Source organism: Rhinolophus sinicus, chromosome 18, assembly GCF_057876585.1.
Source record: "Rhinolophus sinicus isolate RSI-liver-muscle chromosome 18, RSI-T2T, whole genome shotgun sequence".
Taxonomy (NCBI): domain Eukaryota; kingdom Metazoa; phylum Chordata; class Mammalia; order Chiroptera; family Rhinolophidae; genus Rhinolophus; species Rhinolophus sinicus.
Genome location: NC_142518.1, coordinates 37,464,299 through 37,488,054, shown reverse-complemented (window position 1 = coordinate 37,488,054; position 23,756 = coordinate 37,464,299). Strand labels below are relative to the sequence as shown.

The window sequence follows — 23,756 nt, the reverse complement described above, 5'->3', positions numbered from 1 at the left end:
TAAACTAGGTAGAATAAGAAAAAGCATTATCAGTATCGATTGTTTTCAGGTTTCATCTTTTTAATCTGCTCCATGAAGAACATCCTAAACGCTACGAGACACAACAGAATATTTTTTCTTCCAGTATTAAAAAAAATGGACATTCACAAATATTTTTAAGAAACTTCTACATAATCAGTGTGGTGATCCTCAGTAAAAAAACACCGCTAAGTTATCACATTGGTTTCTTGTAGTTACATTTGGAAATTGCTTCTTCCTAACTATGATAAACATTGTATATGGGTTTTTAATGCCCCTAGATACACGTAATTTCTGAAAATAAAAATCAGTCTGGCCATTTTTTTTGCCAGAACCAATCCTGAGAGCCCAAACTAAAAAACTGGTCAAAGGACAAATACCCAAACTCTATAAATGTTCCAGAATTTGTCTTTAAATGGGAGGAAAAAAAAACTTTTAAAAACACACGGAGCTTTCTAAAAGGTCTTTTAACAAGCTACCTTGGGAGCTCAATTCAAAAATAGAAGTCAATATACTAAAACAGATGTTTCAGTGCAGCTCCAAAAATCTTTATAAATACAGCCATTTGGAAGGACGATCCTGGATCAGAAGTTTTATTCCTTGTGTATCTGAGAACAATAAGAATGGGGAGAATTGTGATGTCAGGAAGAACAGGCTGACACGCTCACCTCCTGAAGTAAGGTTACTGAGGGCTTGACAAGGACAGCCCCTCATCTCCTCCATGGCCAGAAAATTACAGGGGAGACACGTTTTCAGACCCCCCCACTACCCGGCCAACCAGCCCTGACCCAGCACCAGAGAGCAAGAGAGGCCAAGGAATGGTGTCAGGTGGGCCAGGTGAGGTATGTGCAGGGCGATGGAAAGGTGAGAGAAATGACAGGGCTGGTGGACAGAGATCTGTTCAGTGGCAATATACAAGCCTCACCTACATTAGGTGCATGCCTCATATCTCAGTTGTCATAATTGTCTCTGTAATTTCCTCCTGAGTAGCGGTCATAACCACCCTGGCTTCTGGGAAAAAGCAAAGTCATGTTACAGAAATGCTATCAGACCCCCCCCCCCCGATATTAAAAACCATATATTTAAGTGTCATATCAAATTTTGTTATTAATTTAAACGTATAATATATTAAGCATATATCATGTAAAAATCACAATTATGTGGTATGTAATTTACACACAGCAAATCAAATCATATTAAATGTTAATAGAATAGACCTAAGAGTACAATAAATACATGTACTGTATACTGCAATTACACGATCTTTCAATTTATTAATGCATTACACATAACTCAAAATACTGTTTCCTACTTTTAGTTTTGTTTAAACTTGTAAAAGCAAACAATAGTAACACCATGGTAAGTAAGATATTTATGAACACCCAAGCAGTCCAACTCTTAAGGAGAAAAGCAGGACTGCCAGGGGATCCCAACACCTTGGATACCCACCTGCCGCCATAGTCTCTGGACCGTCCATATCCATATCCATATCCTCCAGGTCGATTGTCATACCTGCCACTCCCATAGCCCTGGTCCCCACCACCTACAGCAGATAAGAAACATTTCAATTGTCCACATAGGCTGCTAACAGGTGGCTCTCCTTCACACCCTGTGACCAAATTTACCACTGTATTTACCTCTAGAGTAGCTGCGGCCACGCCCATGCGCCCCAAAGGCACCCCCTCTGGTTCCCCGGGCAGATTTGCCTGCGTGGTCCACACGGATCTGGCGACCATCCAGAGACTAGGTGTGGGGAGACACAAAGAGGATGGGTTGGTAGTCACGCAGGGCAGTGGTGAGGGAAGAGTGGGTAGGGCAGGCGGGCAGAAGAGCCCAGAAACTCTTGCTGGGCACCAGGTTCTGGGTGCCATGTTCCAGAACAAGCTCCTTTGACCAGAATGGCCTTATCAGAGCTACAGAATCCCACAAAATGACCTGAATCCACCGTGTTCCCCTGCTACTACTTACATCTTGACTGAACTCAGGTGAGTTCTCCTCCCCACTCCTCTAAGCTGCCCGCCTATTAGGGCTAGATAGACACCTCTCTTGGTTTGAGGCTTCAGAGTCCATCCCAGAAGACTCACGAGGTCCTCTCCGGGCCAGGCCCACAGGTCTGCAGACTCTACTACCTAAGCCCAGGGCAGGTCAACCATCCACGGGTGGCTTCTCGGCCTCATGCAGGACCAGTCGTCGCCTCCCAGGCAGCCCGGCTGTCTGCCGCTGCCCTCCACCCCCTAGAATAGAAGGCAGTCAAGCTCCTGTGAGTGGGCACTGTGGGGTTTGGTGGCCGCGCTGCCTCTAGCATACAGAGGGAAAAACAGAAAGAATGGTGGAAGTGGCAGATGGGGGCAGGGCCCCTATGCAGGTAGAAGGCCTCACCTCTCCATTCATGGCTCTCATGGCATCTGAGGCATGTTCTGGATTGGTGAAGGTGATGAAGCCAAAACCCCGGGATCGCTGAGTCTCCCGGTCCTTGACCACGACCACTGGGGAAGGGAGAGAGAAAACAGGTAAGAGGTAAAGTAACAAGGAGTGTCAAGTACAGAACGAACCCCTTTCACCAATCCTCCCTTGAAAATTATCAGATTCTCCGATGCCTAAACCTATGCACCTCTAGCCTAGGAACAAGGCAAGGAAAGAAGTACGTGAAGGCCTGGGGCCCTGACCTTTCGCTCCGAGTTTGTTGAAATGCAAGAGCTCTGGAACTTCCTCTCACCCACCCCCCCCATGGATGGGTCTGGCCACGTCTCACCCTCAGAAATAGGGCCGAAGCTGCTGAAGTGATCTTCCAGAGCCTGCTCATCAGTGTTGAAATTGAGCCCTCCAACGAAGAGCTTCCCTTCTTCAGAGGACATGGCAGTGAATTGAGAGTCCTGTGGACAGAATATGGAGAAGAATGGGACAAAGAGATCGGATAAGAGAGAAAAGAGGAAGATTACAGAAAATAGACACGAAGAACAAAATAAGGAGTAACTAAGGGAAGACCGAGAAAGCAGGCCGAAAAGATGGAAATCTGCCGGGCCAGCTCAGCGAGGTAGCCATTTGGGGGCCGCCTTAGCGCATGCCCACAACATCCTCTGCCACCACGCCCGTCATTTTGTGCCGACGCGCAGGCCCGAAACACCCTTGCGTTCCCTCTGTGCCCGCAGAACAAGATGGCGGCGGTCACGTGGGAAAAGGGAGGCCGCAAGTCTCGGCCATAGCATGGTCACTCCCGCCGCCAATGCTGCCATCCCCTCCCGGCACTCTTCGCACATGGATATCGCGCGCCAGCCTCCCACCAACCCCAAAATTTGACCTCCGAGCACGGGACCCGCCCGCCCGGAGAAGCCCAAGCCTACGTGTCCGAACCGCTACTCGCCCCACTTGTGCGCCTCGCTCTGGGCCGGCGGGGCGCACACCAGTGAGGCGAGGAGCGGCCGCTCAAGACAAACGCCGCTTACCTGGAATTTAAGTAGAAGGACAGAAGGCACAGCAACCACCAAGGAGCAGAGCAACTGAGAAGGGTGCCGCGCGGGAAGACGCTTAATAAAGCATACGTAGCCTGTATACGTCACTGAACGTCCCCCGCGCGCGCCGGATTGCGTGCGCGCTCATTGGTGGGGAGAAGGGATGGCGGAGCAAAGGGAGCGAAGCGTTCAGCGCGCTTCCGGAAATGGGGGGAGCTTTGTGTGGTCGGTGCGCTCTGACGTCAGAGGGACTATTTTCTGTTCTCTATTTTCTCTTCTTTGCCTCCTCTGGCCCAAGCTGTTTTCATCCCTTATGCGCATGAACCTTTTCGCTCTCACACCACTTTCCGTCCTTGTCCTCACTTCCTTGACGTCATTTCCCCCATTGGTTCCGATGTGTTTCTCGCCATCTCAGTCATGTTCCTGTAGGGTCCGGACGACATAATTACCGCCCTCCGATAATGATAACCTCCTTCACTTTCGAGTCCTCTAACCTCTTATCCCTTTAGGGCCCTATGTTTTATACCCCTCCCCCCGTCCCCGATGTCATCACCCTTCACAGTCCCTAACATCGGGTCTACGTTTTCTCAGGGTCTGTTCCTGACCCCTAGTTTTTTGTTTTACTCTGTGTCGAACACCTAGCCGCCTGTCATGGGACCCTTTTCCCTGGCATTATTCTTTCTCATTTGTGACTTCAGACTTCAGTCTTATCTGACAACCTCCTGAAGAATCCAGCCTTTTGATTTCTCTGTCAGTACACTGCCTGAGGTGCCTTTTACAAAACAGGACGCTCCAATCTTTAGAGGAAGTAAATCCCAATCCACGCAATGATTTTTGCTGTTCCTCAGAGTTGCTAAGCCCTTGATCCACAAAAAGGACTTCCATAATACACAGTGCACTTATCCAAAGCAAGATGTGTCTGAGCCCACTACCCAAATTTGGTCTTGTCCAGCCTTCAGAGTGTCCGAGCTACCTTTGCAATGAATGGATTTAAATGGATTTAACCGACTTCATTTCTGAGCTCCCCATCCAGAACGAATGGCTTAGTTTGCCCTCAGGTACTCTAAATTTCTTATCCAGAGAATGGACTCGTCCAGCCGTCTAAGGGTCCGCCCTCCAAACACAGACTAGCTTTGTTAACTTTCTGAGTATAGTATCGTATGCATAATGAACTTGTCTGGCTTTTGCTGTATTCAGACCTCCTACGTATGCGCAAGATGGACGTGAACAGATTTCACATTGTCCACATACATACTGGTCTTAGATAGCCCTCGGAGAATCTGAATCCCATGCGAAAAAGAGGTAGTTGTTTGCCTCTCCAAGTGTCTGACCTCTGATCTCCACAGTTCGTAACACATCGTCATTGTTGGTCCATGCAAAGCCCCTCATTTTATTTATTCTTTTTTATTCCTGCACCCAACTATAATTCCCTTCCTCCCACAGTTAACTATTTTATTGGGTTTAATGTGTATCTTTTTGTGTGATTTCATATAAAAATCTACATTTTTGCCTATGCTGTTAAAGTAAATGGTAGTGTCGTTCTATTTTTTAGTCCCCCCCCCATCAGCATTGATTTTAAGATTCATCTGTATTGTTACGGGTACATCTCATCTGTCTGTTGCTTCTAATGGTTGCAATAAACTCCAATGTGTACATCCAATGTATTGCTTTACCCCTAGGTGCTCCCAGCAGGGAACACTGGGCTGCCTCCAACACCCCATTTCAATAAATGCCTTGTAAATGCTCCCTTATGGGCCAGTGTGAAAATTTCTATAGGATGTATACTCAGAGAAGAATTGCTGGGTAGGGGATGTACATACTTAATTTCTGTAAGCAGTGCCAGATTGTTATCTGGAATGGGTGGAGCAATGTGCCTACATGCCTGTCTCTGCCAACACTTAGCATTATCCAGCTTGCTAAAAATTTCCAGTCTAACTGGGGAAGTCATATTTCATTAGTTCTTTAATTTGTATTTTAAGTGATTAATGATGATTTTTGAGTACTTTTCATGTGCGTGTTCAATGTTGGGTTTTCTCATGTAAATTGCTTGTACAAATCCGTATTCCTATTAGGCCAATTCCCATATTCCTCTTCTTATTGATTTTCAGGGGCCCCTTACATAGTCTAATTATGAATCCCTTGGATGTTGCAAATTGCAGCTACCCTCTCCCATTCTGACATTTGTGTTATTAACTGTAAGTAATATTCATAGTGTAATAAAGATCCTTAATTTTCATATAATCAGTTTCCCACTTAAAGTCTGTACTTTTAAAGAAATCCCTCTCTATCCCAAGATCAAAAAGGTGTATGTATTCTTCTGTTAACTTTACAGTTTTGATCTCATATTTAGGTCTTTAATCTATTTAAAGTCCATCCTCGTTTGTGGTGTGAGATATGGATCCGGTTTTTTCTCCATATCTTGAGCCAGATGTCCCATCACTACTAAGCAATCCTTTTGCTTTTGTGCATGTGGTATCATTTCTATCACATATTAATTTCCACAAATATAAGGCTTTCTCTGAGCCCTTTTTTCTGTTCCATTGGTCTACTTAGGCCAATATCAGGGTTTTTTCTTTAGTTACTAAGTAAGGCCTTTAGTATGTCTTAATATCTAGTGGGGCAAGTTCCTATCATAACTTCTCTTTGAAGGCTATTTTAGCTATCCATAATCCTTTACTATTCTACATTCAAATGTAAGTTTATTGCAATTCTTAAAAAAGAAACGGAAATTTTGTTGGGATTGCATTAATAGATGTGGGCACAAATACCATCTTAATAATATTACTTGTGGAAGTTTTAATGCATGTTCACAAACTCTTTGGTACTGTGCCCTTCAAGAGTTGGAGTTTAACTCCCTTGCCCTTGATTGTGGGCCAGACTTAGTGATTCACTTGTAATGCACAGAATGAACATGTCACTTCCAAGACTAGGTTATCTGCTCTCTTTCACACAGATTGCTTCCTCTGTGGGATGATAGCTGGTATGTCACCAGCAGCCCTATGAAGGAAATGAGGCCTCCTGTCAATAGCTATGTGAGTGGGCCTTCTTGGAAGTAGAGATAAGCCTTCAAATAACTGCAGCCCCCATCCGCATCCTGACTAAAACCTCATGAGAGACTCTGAACCAGAACCACCCCGCTAAGTCACTTCTGGGATTCTGACCCTTGAAACTGTGTGAGATAGTAAATGTTTATTGTTTTAAGCCAACAAGTTTGGGGGTAATTTTGTTACCAATACATACACATCACCAAAATCTTCCCAGCAAAGAGCACGAAATGTCTTTCCTTTTATTCAGATCATCTACTTGTTATTAGAGTTTTGTTTTTTCCTGTTGAGGTCTTGTTTTGGTTAAATTATTTTCTAGATACCTTATTTTCTTGTTTGTTATTGCTGGTGTAGAGAAATGCTTTTGATTTTTATAGGTGATCTAGAAAATTCCTGAACTCCCTTATTAGTCCTAACAGTTTTTCTGGTCATTCTCTTGGTTCTTTAAGGTAGTCAATCATATCATTTGCAAATGGGTTTTATGAGTTCCTTCCCAAACTTACACCTCATTTCTCTTCTTTCTTTGCAGCATTGGCCAGTTGTGTGTTAAATAGTAATATTGAGAGTGAACATCCTTGCCTTGTTTCTGATCTTAAAGGGACAATGCATTTAAAACTACTAGGTGTTTTTGCCACATAACCTTTATCAAGTTAAGGACGTTCTCTTCTCTTATTGCTAAGAGTTCTTTTTTAAAAATATCAAAAACAGGTATTGAACCTTATCAAATTTGTTTTATGCTTTGAGATCATAGTATTTCCTCATTAATGTGGTAATTGACTCACTAATTTTCTAATTTTGATCATGTTTGCACATTCCTAGGATAAACCCTACCTGTGATTTAAAAAATACACGTTGAATTCAGGTAGCTAATATTTTATGAGAATTTTTGCATCTGTATTTGTAAGTGAAATAGGTCTATAACTTTATTGTCTTGTATCTTTCTTATCTGGTTTTAGAATCAAGACTATACTAGCCTCACAAAACGAACCAGGCAGCTTTTGGTCTTTTCCTATTTTCTGGAAAAATTTGTATATTTGTGAATTAACAGTTCCTTGAAAGTTTGATAGAACAACATCTGCAAAACCATTTGGGTCTGGGCCTGAAGCTTTTTGCTACAGTGAGATGGGGTGTCTTTGAATATCATTTCAATTTTTATTAAAACTTTTTATAATCAAGTTTTTATTTCTTTTGCATCAATTTGAGCACACATTAATTTTTCCAGAAACTTATGCATTTCATCTAGGTTTTCAAATTTATTAGCTTACAATATTTAGCCTCTTTTTGTGTGTACAATTTACCCTCTTTTTGGTCTGTATCTTGCATTATTTTAAAGCAGTCTTGGCAGAGGCCTATCATTAATATTTTCAAAGAACAAGCTTTTCATTGTTACTCTTTATCATTACTTCTTTAATTCTCTATTGCACTTATTTCCTTTCTTACATTGTTCCCTCCATGGCTCATGGGTTTGTTCCTCTGCATTTTCTAACTTCTTGAGTTGAATGCTTAGACCATTTATTTTTCAGCCTTTCTTCTTTCCTAATAAATGTATTTACAGCTATATATTTTCTTCTATTAACTGATTTTGCTGTGTCCCACAAATTTTACATGTAGTTATTACTTAGTTCTAAACATTTCTAAAGTTCCTTAATGATTTCTTCTTTTATCCAAAGGTTATTTAATAATTTCTTCCCCCAAATGGGGGCTTTCTAAAGCTTTTTATTAACTGCCAATTTTATTGCATTACGGTCAGAGAACATGCTTAATATTGATACTTTTGAATTCTTCAAGGCTTTCTTTGTGCCCTAGTATGGTCTTACTTTTGTAACTGTTAAGTGTAAGCATAAAAGAAATCTCCATTTGTTAAGTGCAGAGTTATATAGGAATGTGTGATATACAAGTATATGATTACATATCAAGCTTATAAATGTATTGTTCAGGGCTCCTTAGGAGTATATGTGTTTATGATAGACATAGCTCCCTGTCAGTGAGTATATGTCCTTCTTTGTCTTTTGTGATCTCAAATTTTATTTTGTTAGCTATTAGGATGGCTATCCCAGCTTTTTGGGGGCTGTTAATTAGTCTGCTGTATCTTTTCTTTTCTTCATCCTTTCATTTTTCAACATTTCTAAATCTTTGTATATGTGTGTATACTGTTGGACCTTTTAAAAAAATCCAATAAGGGTCTCTGTGTTCTATTTTTATAATTATTATTAAAACTTCTTACATCTCATTTCATATTCTCCATTTACAGTATTTTTCTGTTCTTTCTTTTCTACCATCATGTTCATACCTCATATTTTCTTTGGGTCTTTTCTATATATCTTATTCCTGTTTTGTCTTCTAATATGATCTCTTATTACACTTATTTAAAATTCTTCATCTGTTCCAATACTTCTGCTTCAGATATTATGTCACCCAGTGTGGTAGCCAGCCTCCAATATAGCCCCCAATGATCCCTGCCTCGTGGTATTTACATCCTGTGTCGTTCCCTCCCATGTTGTACTAGAATTGGTCTGTGTGACCAAGAAAATACAGCAACGATGGAATGTCATTTCTGAGGTTAAGTCATAATAGACACTGTGGTTTTGTCTTGGTGATAGTCTCTCACCTGCTTGCTGGGACCACGTGGTTAGGATCCCCATGGGGAGGCTCAGGTGGTTAAAACAAAAACAAAAACAAAAACTAAAGCCTCCTGCCAAAAGCCTCACAAGCGGGCCATGTTTGAAGCGGGCCCTTCAGTCGAGTGAGGCCTTCAGCCGACTGCAGTACTGGCTGACAATTTGACTGACACCTCAGAAGAGACCCTGAGTCAAAGCCACCCAGCTAAGCTGGACTTGCTATGGTGGTCACTTCGTTAGGTATATAAATGTTGAACAACTATGGTGTACCCCTGAAACGAATACAGAGGGTGCCCAAAAAATGTATACACATTTTAAGACAGGATAAAACTGTATTAAAATTGAATTACAATGAATGACGCTAGCATTCATTTGATTAACGCCATCTTTTGAGCGAACATCATAGGACGTATTGCTACTGTAATTCAATTCAACTTTGAAAAGTAATACATAGATAACATCTCTTAAAATGTGTACATTTGGGGGGCACCCCCAGTAATATTGCATATTAGCTATATTTTTAATAAAATCTTTAAAAACAAAACCCCAAAAGACAAAAACCACCTGGCTAAGCTGCTCCCATATTCCTGACCCTCAGAAATGGAGACAATTAAGATTTGTTTTAAGCTGCTAAGTCTGGGGGTAATTTGTAATACAGCAATAGATAACTAATACATGCAGTTTATTTTTCTCTGGAGGTAACTGTACTGTCCTGGTGTCTAGTTATTTCGGCGCTGAGCTCATATTCCCCTGACGTGAGCAGCTGTGAGGGCTGGTAAAATGTACTGAGGGAAGCTGAAGGCCGCTTCACTGCTGAATCCCCTGGACTTCTAGGGGTCTGGGGGGGTGTGGGGAGATGAGCCAGAGGGTTGACAGTCCCAGGCACCACAAAAGCAGAGCTCTCACTCCCATCTGCTATCACAGCACCTCACAATTCCTCTGGCAGGGGTTTCATCTTTAAACCCTCAGAGGAACCCATCTCCCCAGGTGTCACCACCAGCCCTGGTGTCTGGAGGGAGAGGTGGAGGAGTGGCTGCCTCTGAGTACACATTTCCTCCCCTCAGCAGGGTGCTTGGTGACCTGACGCTAGCCACCCAGACACCTGTCCCAGTGGTTGGGATGATTTCTGCAAGTGATGGGACAGACAAGAGTCTTCCCGGGGCAACATGGGGGAGAGGTAAGAGCCGTAACTTAAATCTCTAACCCGTCCTGTATTTGCTGCCACCAGCCATCCTCCACTCAAAACACTAGCCAGTTAAAGATTCCATTTCCCCATAGGTCTTCTTAGCTGTGCTGCAGTTTCTGGAACTCATGTTTCCCTCTGTGGTTTCTCCAGGGTTCCTTTTAGGCAAGGGAATTGGTGGCTTGTGCTGTTTGCCACCTTGGCAGGAACGTGAAGCCCCAGCCAAGCACCCGCGAGGACTAATACAGGTTTCTGCCTTTCAGGGTATCTCAGCCTCCTATTCACAGGAAGGACCCCTCTATCCCTCAGACACCCCAAGCCACCAATCACAGAATTGGCTTGTCTGGCCCCTTAACTACATGAGCTCATTAATCACAGAATGTGCCCAGAGGGTACCCAGTTGGTAACTGACAAAGTGGGTACATTTCAGGCCCTCAGAGGGCCATATACATCCATATGTTGGATGGCTCTTGGTATGGGCCATGCCTGAGCCCCTTATGCATAACTATTAGACCCATAGTCTTGAGGTACCCCCGACACAGAGTGGTCTTGTCCTGCTCTTCCTGTGACTGAGCCTTCATCTGAGGAATGGTCAGCTTCCCCAATACTGGGGGTGATTGGGAGCCTTTTAAGGGTTATATCCAGCTTTACATGGCAGTCCCCGGGGAGACAGATGAGAGGATGGCTGCCCTGGTGCCCCTCACATCTGTCAGCATTGCCTCATGTAGCAACTTCTGGCCAGAGCCTCGCATGGTGAGGCGACGACCTGTGGGACCTGCGTTAACTTCACCCATTGTCTGCCACGTCTTTGTGGAGGGCAGCACCTGGCCTGTGAGAGAATCTGCCTTCTGAGAACCTAAGTGGGAAAAGGGCTTTCTTTTGATCATTAACCTCCAAATAAATAGGGGACTTCTTTGAAGGCCTGAGCTTTATCACTGTTTGTTTGTTCACAGTAGTGGGATGGAGAAGGCAAATAAAAGGTGTCTACTGGTAAAATGGTTAAGACAGGTACCCACGAGCTAGAAACCCAGTTTACAGCTTAGAGCCCTCGGCACGGCAAGGCCATAGTCCCTCAAGCTGGCCCCAAAGCAAGTGACAAGAATAGGAGCCTCAGGCCCCTGCCCAGGACGGCCCGCATTAGTGCAGAGGCCTCACAGGGAAGGGTCTGGGGCCCAGAACAGGTGACAGGTGCAAGGCGAGAGGTGGATGGCCCAGTAGCCCATACTTCCAATCTTTGTAATGAATCTTGCCCTTGTTGAGTTAGGAACTCTCTCATCCCTTGGTCAGGGGCCTGTCCTGGAGGCATACATTCACAGCAATAATCCAAACCCTGAGAGGCAGACCACACAACAGCCTCAGGCCTTCCTCAAGCAGTCCTGGAGCTGTGCTCACCTTCCACAACCAATTCTCAGCATCCACTCTCCGGCCACTGGGGAAGCAGGAGCCACCCTACACCAAGTGAAGGAGATCAGCTGTCAGGTAAAGAGCCCCGGGGGACTCCATCTACAACAAAAACCAGGAAGAGGGCAGAGAAATGAACAGATCACAGTGACCTTCATGTGTGCAAAGTACAGTTGTTAAAAACAAAGCAACAAAAACAGAAAAGAGGCCATGGCCTCCAGGAGACAGTGCCAAAGCAGAGTCCCGTACTCTCAGACCCGCAGAGAGAGGGCCCCACGCTCCGACAGGGCGAGGGCTGGCAGGCAAGGACGTAGGGGCTCACGTGGAGGCCCTCGTGAAGAAGGGAGATCTGGAGGGGCTGAGGGTGGGCTGCAGAGCGCCTCATTAAGAGGGGGCTGTGGCCTCGGCCCCCTCCTCTGAATCCCACACCTCTGACTGCAGATAATCAGCAAAGAGAGCCTTGGCCCGGCGCAGGACGCGGCCCAGGTGATGTTTTCGCACGAGGCGGTCAAAGTGCATGGCCAGCTCGTTGTAATCCAGCCCGTTGCGCATGATGTGGTCACGGTGCTCCAGCAGGATGGCAAGGCAGAGGAAGAGCATGAACGGGTTTCCGCGGCCAAACTCCTGGGGCGGGGGCAGGCCCAGTGGGTGTGGGGGCGGCAGGGACTTCCCGGGGTCTTTCCGGGAGCCCACCTCTGGTATCAAGAGGGAGCCTGCAGCCACGTCACCAGCTGGAGAGGCCTCCTGGGAGGAGGGCGGGGACGAGGAGGACGGGGAATCTGGGTGGGAAGAGGAGGAGAGCAGGGGGTCTGAGGAGGTGAGCAAGGGCTCGGAGAGGGATTTGGAGCTGATGAGGGCAGCTGGATGGTGCACCTGGACCAGAGGGTCCCTCCTGGGGCCAGTGTTATCCCTGAGTTGCTGGAGTTCATCCAGACTGGCTTGTCTCAGGAGACGTCCCCCGCCACCAGGCCCCTGGCTGGTCATAGCCAAGTGGTCAACCGCATCTTCCAAAGCACTGCTTCCCCCACCTGCAGGCCTCAACATGTGCCTCTGGCGCATGGGCCGCCCTCTGTGACCACCGAAGCCAGTGTCTGCCACTTGGCTAGGGGGTCCGACGAGCTCTACCTCATGTTCAGGAGGATCGGGGGGCAGTGAACTCCAGGTGACCTCCAGCATGCGGAGGGCGTCGTCAAAGGCAAACTCGCGCTTGAGCTCGAGCAGCAGCCAGCGGTAACAGAAGAAGAGATCATCCGCCCCGGCTTCTTGCAGGTATTGGTAGAAGTCAGGGTCAGCGTGTCGCAGCAGCAGCTTGAGGTGGGCAAACTTGGTGGCCATGGCACGGCCATCAGGATGGAAGTTCGCAGCCAGGCGCTTCATGATGCCGCAAAAGCAGACGAAGGCATGGCCTTCGTGGTCCATCACGGCGAGAATGGGCGAGGCAAGGTCACTCATGCCCTGGCAGTAGGACACCTGCGGGTGGGTCACGGCATAGGTGGTGAGCAGGTCGTGCAGTGCCCGCAGGTGTGGGCCGTCCTCAGGCCCCGCGTAGTAGGGGTGGGCCCGGTCGGTACGCAGCACGTCCTTGAGGACCGTGCTGCGAATGAATTCCAGGTCCTCGGGACTCGCTCGCTGGGCCCACTCGCTCTTGAGCTGCTCATACTCACGACTCTTGCGTTTCATGTAGTCCATCCGCTCACAGCCTGTCAGCCCGTCAGGGTACACATTCAGCAGGTACCGCCACACCACCTGGCCGGGGCAAAGAGGATGAGGCTGAGGCTCTACAGGTGAGCCGCCCTGCCCCAGGGCATATCCGTCACCACCCACCCACCTGCCTGGGGCCTCTGTCCTCCTTCCGAATGTCTGCCTTCCCACTTTTGACTCCTAGCCCCTCATGAAGGAGAGCCCGCTGCCCTGGAATGTCTCCACGCCACCCCATGCCAGTGGGGTCTGCGGCACGTGTCTCATGAGCTATTCACGACAGCAGGAGCGATGGATCCAATGAAGGGCTGAGGAGGCTCACCTTTCGCAGGGAGGGCTCGACACCACCGTGATAGATTCGCAGGCGCAACTCCTCAGGCCGGGAGAGCTGGCCTTCGTGGTTCAGATACGTGTGGAACTCGGCATCGCTCAGGGGGGGCTTGAAGGGCTTGACATCCTCCCCATAGGACCAGCTCAGCACCTGCTGGACCTTAGACAAGGTGCGGCCCACCTGTGAAGGAAGGAAGGAGGGGGGCCACCGGTCAGTGGGCAGGCTCAGGGCAGGTGCCAACCAGCATGCTAAGAATTGGGGGAACCAGGCAGGCCCTGCCTTCCAACCACAGCTGGGCTGCAGGGTCCCTGAAACCACCTGAGAGAGGATGGACTGTGTGAAGGGTAGGGCAGCTGTTGTCAGCGATGACCGTTTCTCAGCCAGCAGCACGTCAGAGCCAATGACATCCTTGGGGCTGATTATGTCCCAGTCTTCCAGCAGCGGGCCTGGGCAAACAGAGTGAAGTGACATGAGCGCAGGGATGAGAACCCCAGACCTCAGGGCCAGGTTCTTCTCCTGTCAAAGCCAGGCCACCAAAGGGCAATGAGCGACTCCCACTCTCTCTTATCATGTCATCCCAGTCATGCAAAACATAGAGCCATGAACAATTCCTTTCTATTAGAATAACTGTCTTTTATACGGTAACTGTCTCACAAAATGGCTGGGCAGGCTCTAATAGCAATATTTTAACGACATAAAATAGTATTTATTGAGCACTTACTATGTGCCAGGCACTGTGACAAGGGCTTAACTTTAAGAAAAGTAATAAGAACTTAAGACAACATTTCCCTAGTGTGAAGTGCCAGGATGTGTCCTGAGCCCTTTGCAAATATTAGCTCATTTACTATTCACATCCATTCTATAAGTGAGGCACTATTATTAATGTCACTCTTTCTATGAGGAAACAGGCACATTCAGGATAAGATAGTTGCCCAAGGCCCAACAGCTAGTGAGTGAAACAACCAAAATCTGAAGCCCAGGCCCAAAGCTCTCAATCTTATATTCACACTAGTTCTCCTCCCACAATCAGTACAGATTACCATGACCGTTCTCATTTTACCGATGACGATGAAAAGGTTGGCACAATTCGTAAGTGGCCAAGATTCTACAGCTAGGAAATGGCAGGGCTGGGATCTGAACCTCCTTTGCCTCACTCCAGAGCCCAAATAGGTTTTAGAGAAAGTATGTGTGGAATAGGTATGTCACGTATGTTAGACAGAAGCAACAATGCTGTGCTTGACTCTCTCTAGTTCTGGCCCTTGGGACATCAGCAGAAGTCTGTCCCTCCTCTCTCTTCTTCACAGCCCCTCACACTCGTTCTTCCTGCCTCAAATGTGATGTGCTGCCTAAAGTAGTAGTGGCCACCTGAAGGTGAATTGGAGATTTAGGAGATGTCAGCCCTAGCGCCAAAGAGCTGCTAAATTGACAACAGCAATGTCCAGGGGCTTTCAAACTCGATTATATGAAACAAATCAACTTCAAGTTGTTTAAGCCATTGTCATCTGCAGGCAAGTACTGTCCCTCAGTGGAATTTCCATGGAGTTCATTGTCCTTTACCCCACAGAGCTGAGGGGGAAGCAAACCCCAGGCTGCATGTGGATGTCACTGCCTCTCCTTGGATGTGTCACAGTGCACAGCAAACTTCAGAGGCCCCAAAGGGGAGCCTGAGAGCCACTGGAGACACGACCTCCTCAGGTGCTTCAGCCAGAAACCTGAGAGATGTCCTTGCCACCTCCCACTCTCTCAGCTCCCGGGGCGAAACTGTGGCTAAGCCCCATGGCTTCTGCGTGCAGAATATACTTCAATTCCACCTCTTCTCTCATCTCCACCTTGTCACCCTGTCTGAGCCACCACGTTTCTCACCTGAAACTGCCTCCTAACCAGTCCCTGCTTCCTCTTTGCCCCTCTCTACTCTCACCCAACAGCTGCCAGACTGGTCTTTCTAAAACATTAATCAGAGTATTAAAACACTTAACTAGTAAAATGAAAAAGGTCAAAGTAATAGTGTAAAAGACCAAAGAGAAGAATACCTTCCAGGCACAGAGCTAAAGCTTGATAATTTGAGTGAAAAAGTACAGAGATCGGGAAGGCAAGTCCAGGAGACCTAATATGCAAATACTAGGAAATGTGGGGGGAGAAAAGGGATCAGGTGGAGACAGTATAATCACACAGACATGAAGGAGAATGTCCCTGAGATGAAATGGCTCGCCAAGTCTTAGATAGAATTACTTAACAAACAGTAGATACAACAGCCTTCCCCCCACTCTATTTAGATTCTGGTGAAATATCCAAATTCCAAGAAGGAAGCAAAACTCTTGCCAGCTTCCAAAGACAAGGGACAGACTGCTTACAACAAAAAGAAGGTCAGAACGGTGATGGACTTCTGTTCCACAACTCTGGAAGCAAGAAGACAGTGGCTTGTGGCACCTATGGAGCACTGAGAAGAAAGACCTAAGATTCAAGGGCTTCACACCCAGCCAAGACAGTACATATCTACAGCGGCCAAAGGAAGACGTTTTTGGTTATTAGAGTACATGCAACCCATACACCTATTGGAGATGAACAAGTAAGTTCTCTAAGCAAATGACTACTGAATGAAGGTGGGGATAGCAAAGGAAGGGTAAATGGTGATGGGCCACAGATTTCTAATACATAAAGTTAAACATAAAATGAAAAAGATACTGTGATTGAGAGTTTGTAATCTTAAGGCTTACTTTAGGATTCCTGAAACATAAGTGACTTACTATCAAGAAAAGATGATACTCTGGAATTTAAAAAGAAACACAAATTACCATCTCAGGAAAACCCAGAAATTAAGAGTTAGGGATCAAAGGAAGAATAAGAATTAGAAGTGTTCCAAAGCTTCCACCTCAAGGGCCGGGGAGTCTGGGAGACACTGGAGGGGAAAAGTGGTCTAAAGATTTCACTGTTAATTGTGTAAAAAAGCATAAATCCAGCAGTGGGATTTTTATGACGCATACCTAAAACTAGGTAACAAAGAAAGGATGAACATTAAAGAAACCTAAAGGTATGCTTAGCAAACACAAACCGAAAGCAAGAGCAGGGATGCGAATGTCAGGAAAAGCACTGCTCAAGGCCAAAAACATTACAAGAATAAAGAGACATTCTATATCGAGTTTAAAAGGAAAAAACCCATTAATAAAACGGGTAAAGGATTTCTACAAGCACAAACTCATCTAGTGCCAAAACCTGATCTGTACTGACATGAGACTATATATAGTCTTTATGTAACCCACTAAGTGTGAATATGCACACATTTCCCTGAAGAAACGCCCAAGTGTTCCATCATGGGGTGCTGTCCCAAGCCCTGCTTGTGATATTACATAATATATGCTACACATACTACATTTCCTCATCATAAAATTTATCAAAATCCCCAAATCCTAAATTAACATATAAATGCTGCGCAATGTCAATCAGAAATCTAATGGGGTTTTTCCTGGAACTGGAAAATTGTTGTAAGATTCATGTGAAAGAATTCACATTTAAGAATAGTTAAGAAAAAAAGAGCCAAGAAAAATAAATAGTGGGAAGATGCTAATGCTTGCCTTATTAAAATTTACCACAAAACCACTGTGATGAAAATATGGTGTTAACATAGCAATAGACAAATAGAGCCAATTGATGGAATGCAATAGGAAGCCCAGAAATAAATCCAAGTACACCTGGGAACTCAGTATATGACAAAAGTGGCATTTCTAATCAGTGTAGAGAAAGCAGTTATTTAAAAAATGATGCTCGTGTAATTGACTACTTATCTGGAATTTTTTTTTTTAAAAGCTAGGTCTACTTATCACAATGTTGACAGAGTAGATATTTATATATCAAAAAAATAATAAGCATATTAGAAGAGAATGTAGAATACGTGCATAAGCTTGTAGATGGAAAAATGTTCCAAAGTAAGAGGAGAAACTCAGAAATCATAAAGGAAAAGACAGATATATGTGTAAGACTGCATACAAATTTTTATTTGTAATAGGACAAAAAAGACACCATAAACAAAGCCATAAAACAAAAGATAAGTACAACATAGGGAATAGAGTCAATGGAATTGTAACACCTATTATAGATATGATGTCAGAGGGGTAGTAGATTGGGGATGGGGAAGGGGGTTATCCCTTTGTGAGGGGTGTAAATGTCTAACTATTATATTGTTTTGTACACCTGAAACTAATAAAAAAAAAGGTAAGCTGGGAAAAAATATTTGCAATACATCTGATAGAAAGAGGATTCATATCACAAATGTACAAATTGGTCAAAGGTCTAGGCTTAGTAATCTGATCGTAGAGGTGACAGAAACTGACTTCTTTCCAGAAAGAGGGACTGGGCCATCCAAGTGGTCACAACATGCCTGTTGCTTTCACAGTCATGAACACAATTACGAGAATGCCATTAACAATATTTATAGCAACAGCTCCATCTATTGGGTACTTATTAAGTATAGTATGATCCATTTATGTTAAATATATACCATTTGTGTATATATACAAATATGAATATACTTATGTATCTCTATATATGGATAACTTTGTGTGTATTTGTGTGTGTGAGTGTGTGTGTGTGTACATGCACGCGCGCGTGAATAGAGGACCTGCAAGGTTACATACTATACCGATCAAAGTGGTTCCTGCAGGGCAAAAGGGTAGGAGACTGAGATTAGACATAGTGGTTCCAGGAGACTTCAGCATTTTTTGAAATGCCTTCATTTTTAATAAGGAGAATGTATTTACTGGGTAATTAAAATTTTGTTTCTTTAAAAAACGCAACTCCAATCAAATTTCCCATCAGGATTTTAATGAAATGATAAGCTAATTCTATTAACTGAAAAGAACAGTAAGTGAACAAGAACATTCAATAACATTTTTAAAGAGGAAAACATTAAAACATATCATAAAGCTATGTGATTAAAACAACAAGGAACTGACTAAGCATTTAACAAAGATCAATGTTAAACACTTGTATGCAGGAATTCAGTAAGACAACAGGAAGAAAAGAAAGGGCTCCTTAATAACTGGAAAGTTGATTCTCTTTAAAAAGATAACTTTTAAATATCTTTCTGCCAAACTGATGGGTGTCTGTCTCCCTGCTTTATTTGCATGTCTCTCAGTTCTTATGCAATTGGGGTTTTCTCCATGTGTTTATTAGCTGAGCAGTTTTGATTTCTTTACTGAAATAGCGCTACTGTGTCTGTTTTACAGGTGAGGAAAGCGAGGCTTGGGGAATTAGTTAAGTGACTGGCTTAAGCACATAGGGCTACTCAGTGGCAGCGGTTCCTGTGTCTCTTGCTACCTGTCTTTTTCTATTTGCTTCTCTGCCCATCTGTCACCATTTTTCTCTCTAACTCTTGTTTCTCTCTCTCTACAATTACCATATCCAGGAAATTTAACACTAATACAATACTATTATGTAATATAATGTATAGTAATATATATAGTATATATAATGTACATTTTAATATAACAGTATAATACTACTACTATATTATATAATGTATGGTCCATAATCAAATTTTTGGGACCATGCCTTAATTTATCTGTGTGCTCCGAGGGACCAGCATAGGCAAGAGTGGGGTAACAAATATGAGAAGAGAAAAGTAGCTGAGAGATCAAGAGAACACATGAACAAGTGAGCCAAAGTGCAAACAAATGAGTATGAGTGCAGGAAAAGTGAATTAATAAATACAACTACCATTATTATAATCAGCATTGTTATATCCCGTATTATTATAATTGAAACATACAATACGATAGCTCTATTTTTATATTACATTATATAATTATATACTACTAGATTATACACTATAATAACAAATTTAACATGATAATTATTGTTATTACAGCTAGTACTTTTTGAGCATTCACTGCAGCCATGCACTGTTTCAGGCATTTTCCATGAATTTTCCTGTTTAATCCTCCCGATAGCACTAAGATACCATTATCTCTACAGGTGAATAACTGACGCCTAGTGGGCAAGCCAGGATTGAATTTAGGCTACCTAACTCTCTAGCTCACTGTGAGTAAGTGTACTGCAAGGGGTGGAATGATCCTATGGGGACAGGGTAGGACCCACAGCTGTGCTTCCCAAGGCACTGGGTACTCACTGTCCTCAGTGGGCCGGATATCTACACGCAGCTGCAGGTAAGGTTTGGAGGCAGTAACAAAGGCTGTGCTGAGGTCCCAGTCAGACAGGAGTGAGAGGTAAGCTTCCTGGCCCAGCCGATCTTGGCCCAGGTAGCTGATGCCAAAGTTCTTCTTCCTGGACAAAGAAGGTACAGACGCTCTCAGTGCCCCAGTGCCCTGGAGGCCTCAGGGGCAGTTGCAGGGGAAGATAGACAGTGTTGACAACAACTTCCTAATACGTGTTGGGTACTGTGCTAAGGATTGCGGTCAACCTGAGATCAGATCATTCATCTTTACTTTGTTACACAAACATAGAAACAGATACACACCTGCTTGCATCTCAAGGGCACATTGGAAACTGGTAAAATGTCGGTCCCCTCTAGGGAGGGTAACAGGGTAGTTGAGGGATAGAAGTGGAAAGAAAGCAGCCTTCTTACTGCATTAAAAAAAAGCAATCTGTATGACTGTCACTTTTTACAACAAAAGGTGCTTATGCAAAAAAGTCAAGTAACAACTAAGAATTTATTCTTCAGATACACTTGTGCAACTATGGAAAGAAATATGTTGTGTGATAACTATTATCACCATGGAAACATCCTAACTACCCATCACTTTTGTACTCTTTGTGTTTGTTACCATGTGTATGTATTCCTCAAAAATAACCACCACAACAAAATAACCATCATACCTGCCCCCAAGAGACATCATTTTTCATTTATCAGGTTGGCAAATTTTCCAATGTTTTCGAGTAACCAGTGCTCGTGAGGGTATGCGGGGAAACAGATATTTTATATGGTGCTGGTGAGATTGTAAATTGGTAAAACCTGTCTGGAGAGCATTTTGGAATCATCCATTGAAATTTTAAAAAGCATGTACCCTTTAACCCAGCAAAAGCACTCCTAGGAATTCATTCTACGCCTAGATTTTGCCAAATATTCCAAGAGACGCCGATGTGGCTGTTCACAGTGGGATTATTTATAATAGTAAAACAAACAAATACCCTACTGAACAAGAACAACGAAAAAGCCAAACAATTGCTGTTGCGGTGAGTGGATCACTGTTTGGTTGCCAGCGTCCCGTTACTCACCCGTTCAGGTCAAACGCTCGGATGAGGATGTGCTGCAACACATCAAGGGAGGTGATCTGGGGGTCAACAGCGAAAGAGCGGAACTCAGGTGGCAAGAAGCTCTCACATTTCTGGGGAGAGAAGTCATGGGGTAGGCCATGAGGGGCCACATCACCACGCTGAAGCAGAGGGAGCAGTAGGAGAAGAGGTCGGAGAAGTGGCGGGCATTCTGGACCATGGTGAGGACTTTGGTTTTTGCTGTGAGTGAGCAGGGAGCACGAGAAGGGTTCTGAGCAGAGGATGGATGTGGTCTGACTTATGTTTATAGGATCCTTCTGGCTGCTCTGCTTAGAACAGACTATGGGGGGTAAGGGAGAAAGCGGTGCTCTAGTGAGGAAGAGGCTACGCAATAGTCCAGGCACCCAATCCTCCTTCTATGTCCCCTCAATGATGGTTGCCGGGATCACCATGTCCAGTCTGGCCGCTATTAATAATCCATCCTCCATGCTGCAACCAGTCTAGCACACAGATCTACATACAACACTGTCCTACTTAACTCTCTTCAAAGGCAACGCCAGGGTCCCCAGCAGGTGAGCACAGACAGTCTCTCCAGTCAGTTTTTTTGAACTTTACACTCTGGTACTACCAAACTTCTGGAAGTTACTTTGAACACATCCTGCCTTCAGGCCTTCACTTATGCTGATCCCCGTCTGGAACGTCCTTTCTACTTTCTTCCACTGGCTCACTCATAGCTCAGGCATCATCTCTTTTCTGAACTCCCAAACCTCTACCTTAGAGCGTTCTCTAGTACACTGAAGTGACCCGTTTACTTCTCTCCAGAATCTATCCTCTTATCTCCACCAGTGCCACCATCCTGGTCCGAGTCACATCACTACTTGCCGGAACTAGTGCAACAGCTTTCTTACTCAGAGTACATACCAAAGGCCCTTCACAATCTGCCCCTCTCTCACTTTTCTGATTCATCTTCATTCACTCTTCCCCTCACTCTCTTGGCTCCAGAAATATGGAAACCTAAGGGCACGTGCCAAGCTCATCTCCCAGCCTTTGGCCTTGGTGTTCCCTCTGCCTAGAACACTCTTTCCCCCTGAGAGGCATATAGGTGACTCCTTTTAATTTGGGGCTCTGTTCCTTCAATACCTCTCTGGGGATTTTCCTGTACAACCTTGGCTAAAGTATCACCCTAGTTCAAAACTTTTGTGTTATTTCCTCGTGACATTCACCAGTGTCCAAAGCCTCTCATTTATTGAGCTGTTTGTCTCCCCGACAAGCATGTCAGCTCACCCAGGGTGGGGACTTGCACAAAAGTGCACTCTCAACACATGTTAACTGACTTCAGCGCCTCCTTTTCAGATAGCAGCAGGCTCCCCCATTTCTTAGGGCCCCACTTCTCAACTATTAAGGCCCCTCCTCTCTACCCACAATCTCCACCCATCCATTCCATAGGCCCCTACCCTTCCATTTTCATTCTTCATGCCCTTCTGCCATGCCCCCGCTTTCCCACGTCCAGCCTCCCTAAGCCCTTGCCACTATCACTCGGCCTTCAAGCCTCGCCCCTCACGTAACACCCCAAATCTCAGGTACCGCCCTCCATCCTAGGACAGCCCCCACCTTCTTTTCCCCTGGGAGCCTCGGGCGGGCTGGATGACAGCCGCCAACCTCACCTTGACTCGGACCCGTACCACCTCTCGCTCCTCCTCCTCAGCTGCGGCTGCCTGGACTTCCCCGCCAGGCGGGGGCGCTCCGGAGCCGGCCAAGTCCGAGGACCCAGAGGCAGTCGCCATCCCGCCGCCACCCGCCTCAGGGCGACGGGTGACGGTTGCCCCCTACCCCTTACGCGCACTCCAGAATGCGGGAACGCGCAGCCCCACCTTGCGCCCGGACGCAGGCGCAGAGGGCGCTGCACGACCCTGGCCTCCCCCCCGCCCCTCCCACCTGGCAGAGTGGAGTCGTCTTTGCGCATGCGCATAGAGTGCTGTCACCAGGAGCTCCGCCCCCCAAGCAGGGCATTATTGCCTCACTTCAGCCAGTGCGCAGGCGCCAACTGAGGCCCCGCCTCCCCTCGTCCGCGGTTTGGTTGTTTGGACAGTTTACTTCCGGATTCACCTAGTTAGTGTTAAAGTGATGACCTATTCCAGCGAGAGAAGTGGGCGGGGGAAAGGAAGCTGCTGCGCGATGACTTCAAGTGTCCACACCCCTCTCCAAGTCGCCTCGCGCCTCTGCTTACAGATTACGTCATCATCTATTTCAAATCCTTGTGGCCTCCAAATGAATCCACAAAACGGAAAAATAATCCTTCTTTCAGAATCTTTTAAAAATAGTTTACACGTTAAAATTCATGGAGCTGTACATTTTTGATTCTTCTAGTGTGTTCGGATGTTATACTTCAATAAATAATTTACCCCCAAAAAAGCCAGTTTTATGCTCTCCGGAGGTTTAAAGTTTGCCTTCGTTTTATTTAATCCTCACAACACGTTGAGGTCAGTCCTGTTATGAAACGGTGTGTGTCAACAAAACATGGGCTGAATGAACATCATCTTAGACTCTGTTGAGAAACTGTATGTATGGCAAAAGGCATTCTCCTTACTTCACTGCATAACATCCATGTGGTTTGGAGAAAATACAGACTGCCCTTACGAATGTAATTTCTAACAAAGGAATCCTGTAAGATTCCTGGACTCCAGCTGTTGTTGCAGTGTTGTATGGATCTTACTCTTAACATTAACTTTTTAGAGAAGTCTGAAATTCTATTTTGGTATCTATTAAAATAATTTGTTGTCTTGGTATTGA

At 45.2% G+C, this 23,756-nt stretch overlaps 2 protein-coding genes across 5 annotated transcripts; both read right to left on the bottom strand.

Annotated features, from left to right (window-relative positions):
- Positions 1 to 39: 39 nt before the first annotated feature.
- RBM3 (RNA binding motif protein 3) lies at positions 40 to 3,604 on the bottom strand. 4 transcript variants are annotated; one of them, XM_019714292.3, is made up of 7 exons: positions 3,462 to 3,604; positions 2,771 to 2,891; positions 2,398 to 2,504; positions 1,656 to 1,761; positions 1,468 to 1,561; positions 944 to 1,029; positions 40 to 626 (listed from the first exon to the last, which is right to left on the bottom strand). In XM_019714292.3, the coding sequence occupies exons 2-6, from the start codon at positions 2,871 to 2,873 to the stop codon at positions 969 to 971; spliced, it is 471 nt and encodes a 156-aa protein (XP_019569851.3). In that variant the 5' UTR covers positions 2,874 to 2,891; positions 3,462 to 3,604; the 3' UTR covers positions 40 to 626; positions 944 to 968. The 4 variants fall into 4 exon arrangements, with proteins under 4 accessions (XP_019569851.3, XP_019569853.3, XP_019569852.3 ...); XM_019714294.3 differs by having other exon boundaries at positions 944 to 1,026; positions 3,462 to 3,591; XM_019714293.3 differs by having other exon boundaries at positions 411 to 626; positions 948 to 1,029; positions 3,462 to 3,591.
- Positions 3,605 to 11,866: 8,262 nt separating this feature from the next.
- On the bottom strand, positions 11,867 to 22,917 carry TBC1D25 (TBC1 domain family member 25). The gene is made up of 6 exons (XM_019714290.2): positions 22,631 to 22,917; positions 20,970 to 21,079; positions 19,864 to 20,018; positions 14,061 to 14,188; positions 13,734 to 13,922; positions 11,867 to 13,459 (listed from the first exon to the last, which is right to left on the bottom strand). The coding sequence occupies exons 1-6, from the start codon at positions 22,748 to 22,750 to the stop codon at positions 12,098 to 12,100; spliced, it is 2,064 nt and encodes a 687-aa protein (XP_019569849.1). The 5' UTR covers positions 22,751 to 22,917; the 3' UTR covers positions 11,867 to 12,097.
- Between the last annotated feature and the right edge of the window lie 839 nt (positions 22,918 to 23,756).

Bases quoted from the DNA above. Each gene is read 5' to 3' on its own strand.
- RBM3 (XM_019714292.3), bottom strand. From the start codon at position 2,873: ATGTCCTCTGAAGAAGGGAAGCTCTTCGTTGGAGGGCTCAATTTCAAC. The intron at 1,762-2,397 runs GTGAGGCCTTCT...CCCCACACCTAG, and splicing joins TGAGAGCCATGAATGGAGAG to TCTCTGGATGGTCGCCAGAT. The intron at 1,030-1,467 runs GTGGGTATCCAA...GCTTTTTCCCAG, and splicing joins TCCAGAGACTATGGCGGCAG to AAGCCAGGGTGGTTATGACC.
- TBC1D25 (XM_019714290.2), bottom strand. From the start codon at position 22,750: ATGGCGACTGCCTCTGGGTCCTCGGACTTGGCCGGCTCCGGAGCGCCC. The intron at 13,923-14,060 runs GTGGTTTCAGGG...CTTCCTTCACAG, and splicing joins CACAGTCCATCCTCTCTCAG to GTGGGCCGCACCTTGTCTAA. The intron at 13,460-13,733 runs GTGAGCCTCCTC...TGCCCCGGCCAG, and splicing joins TCGAGCCCTCCCTGCGAAAG to GTGGTGTGGCGGTACCTGCT.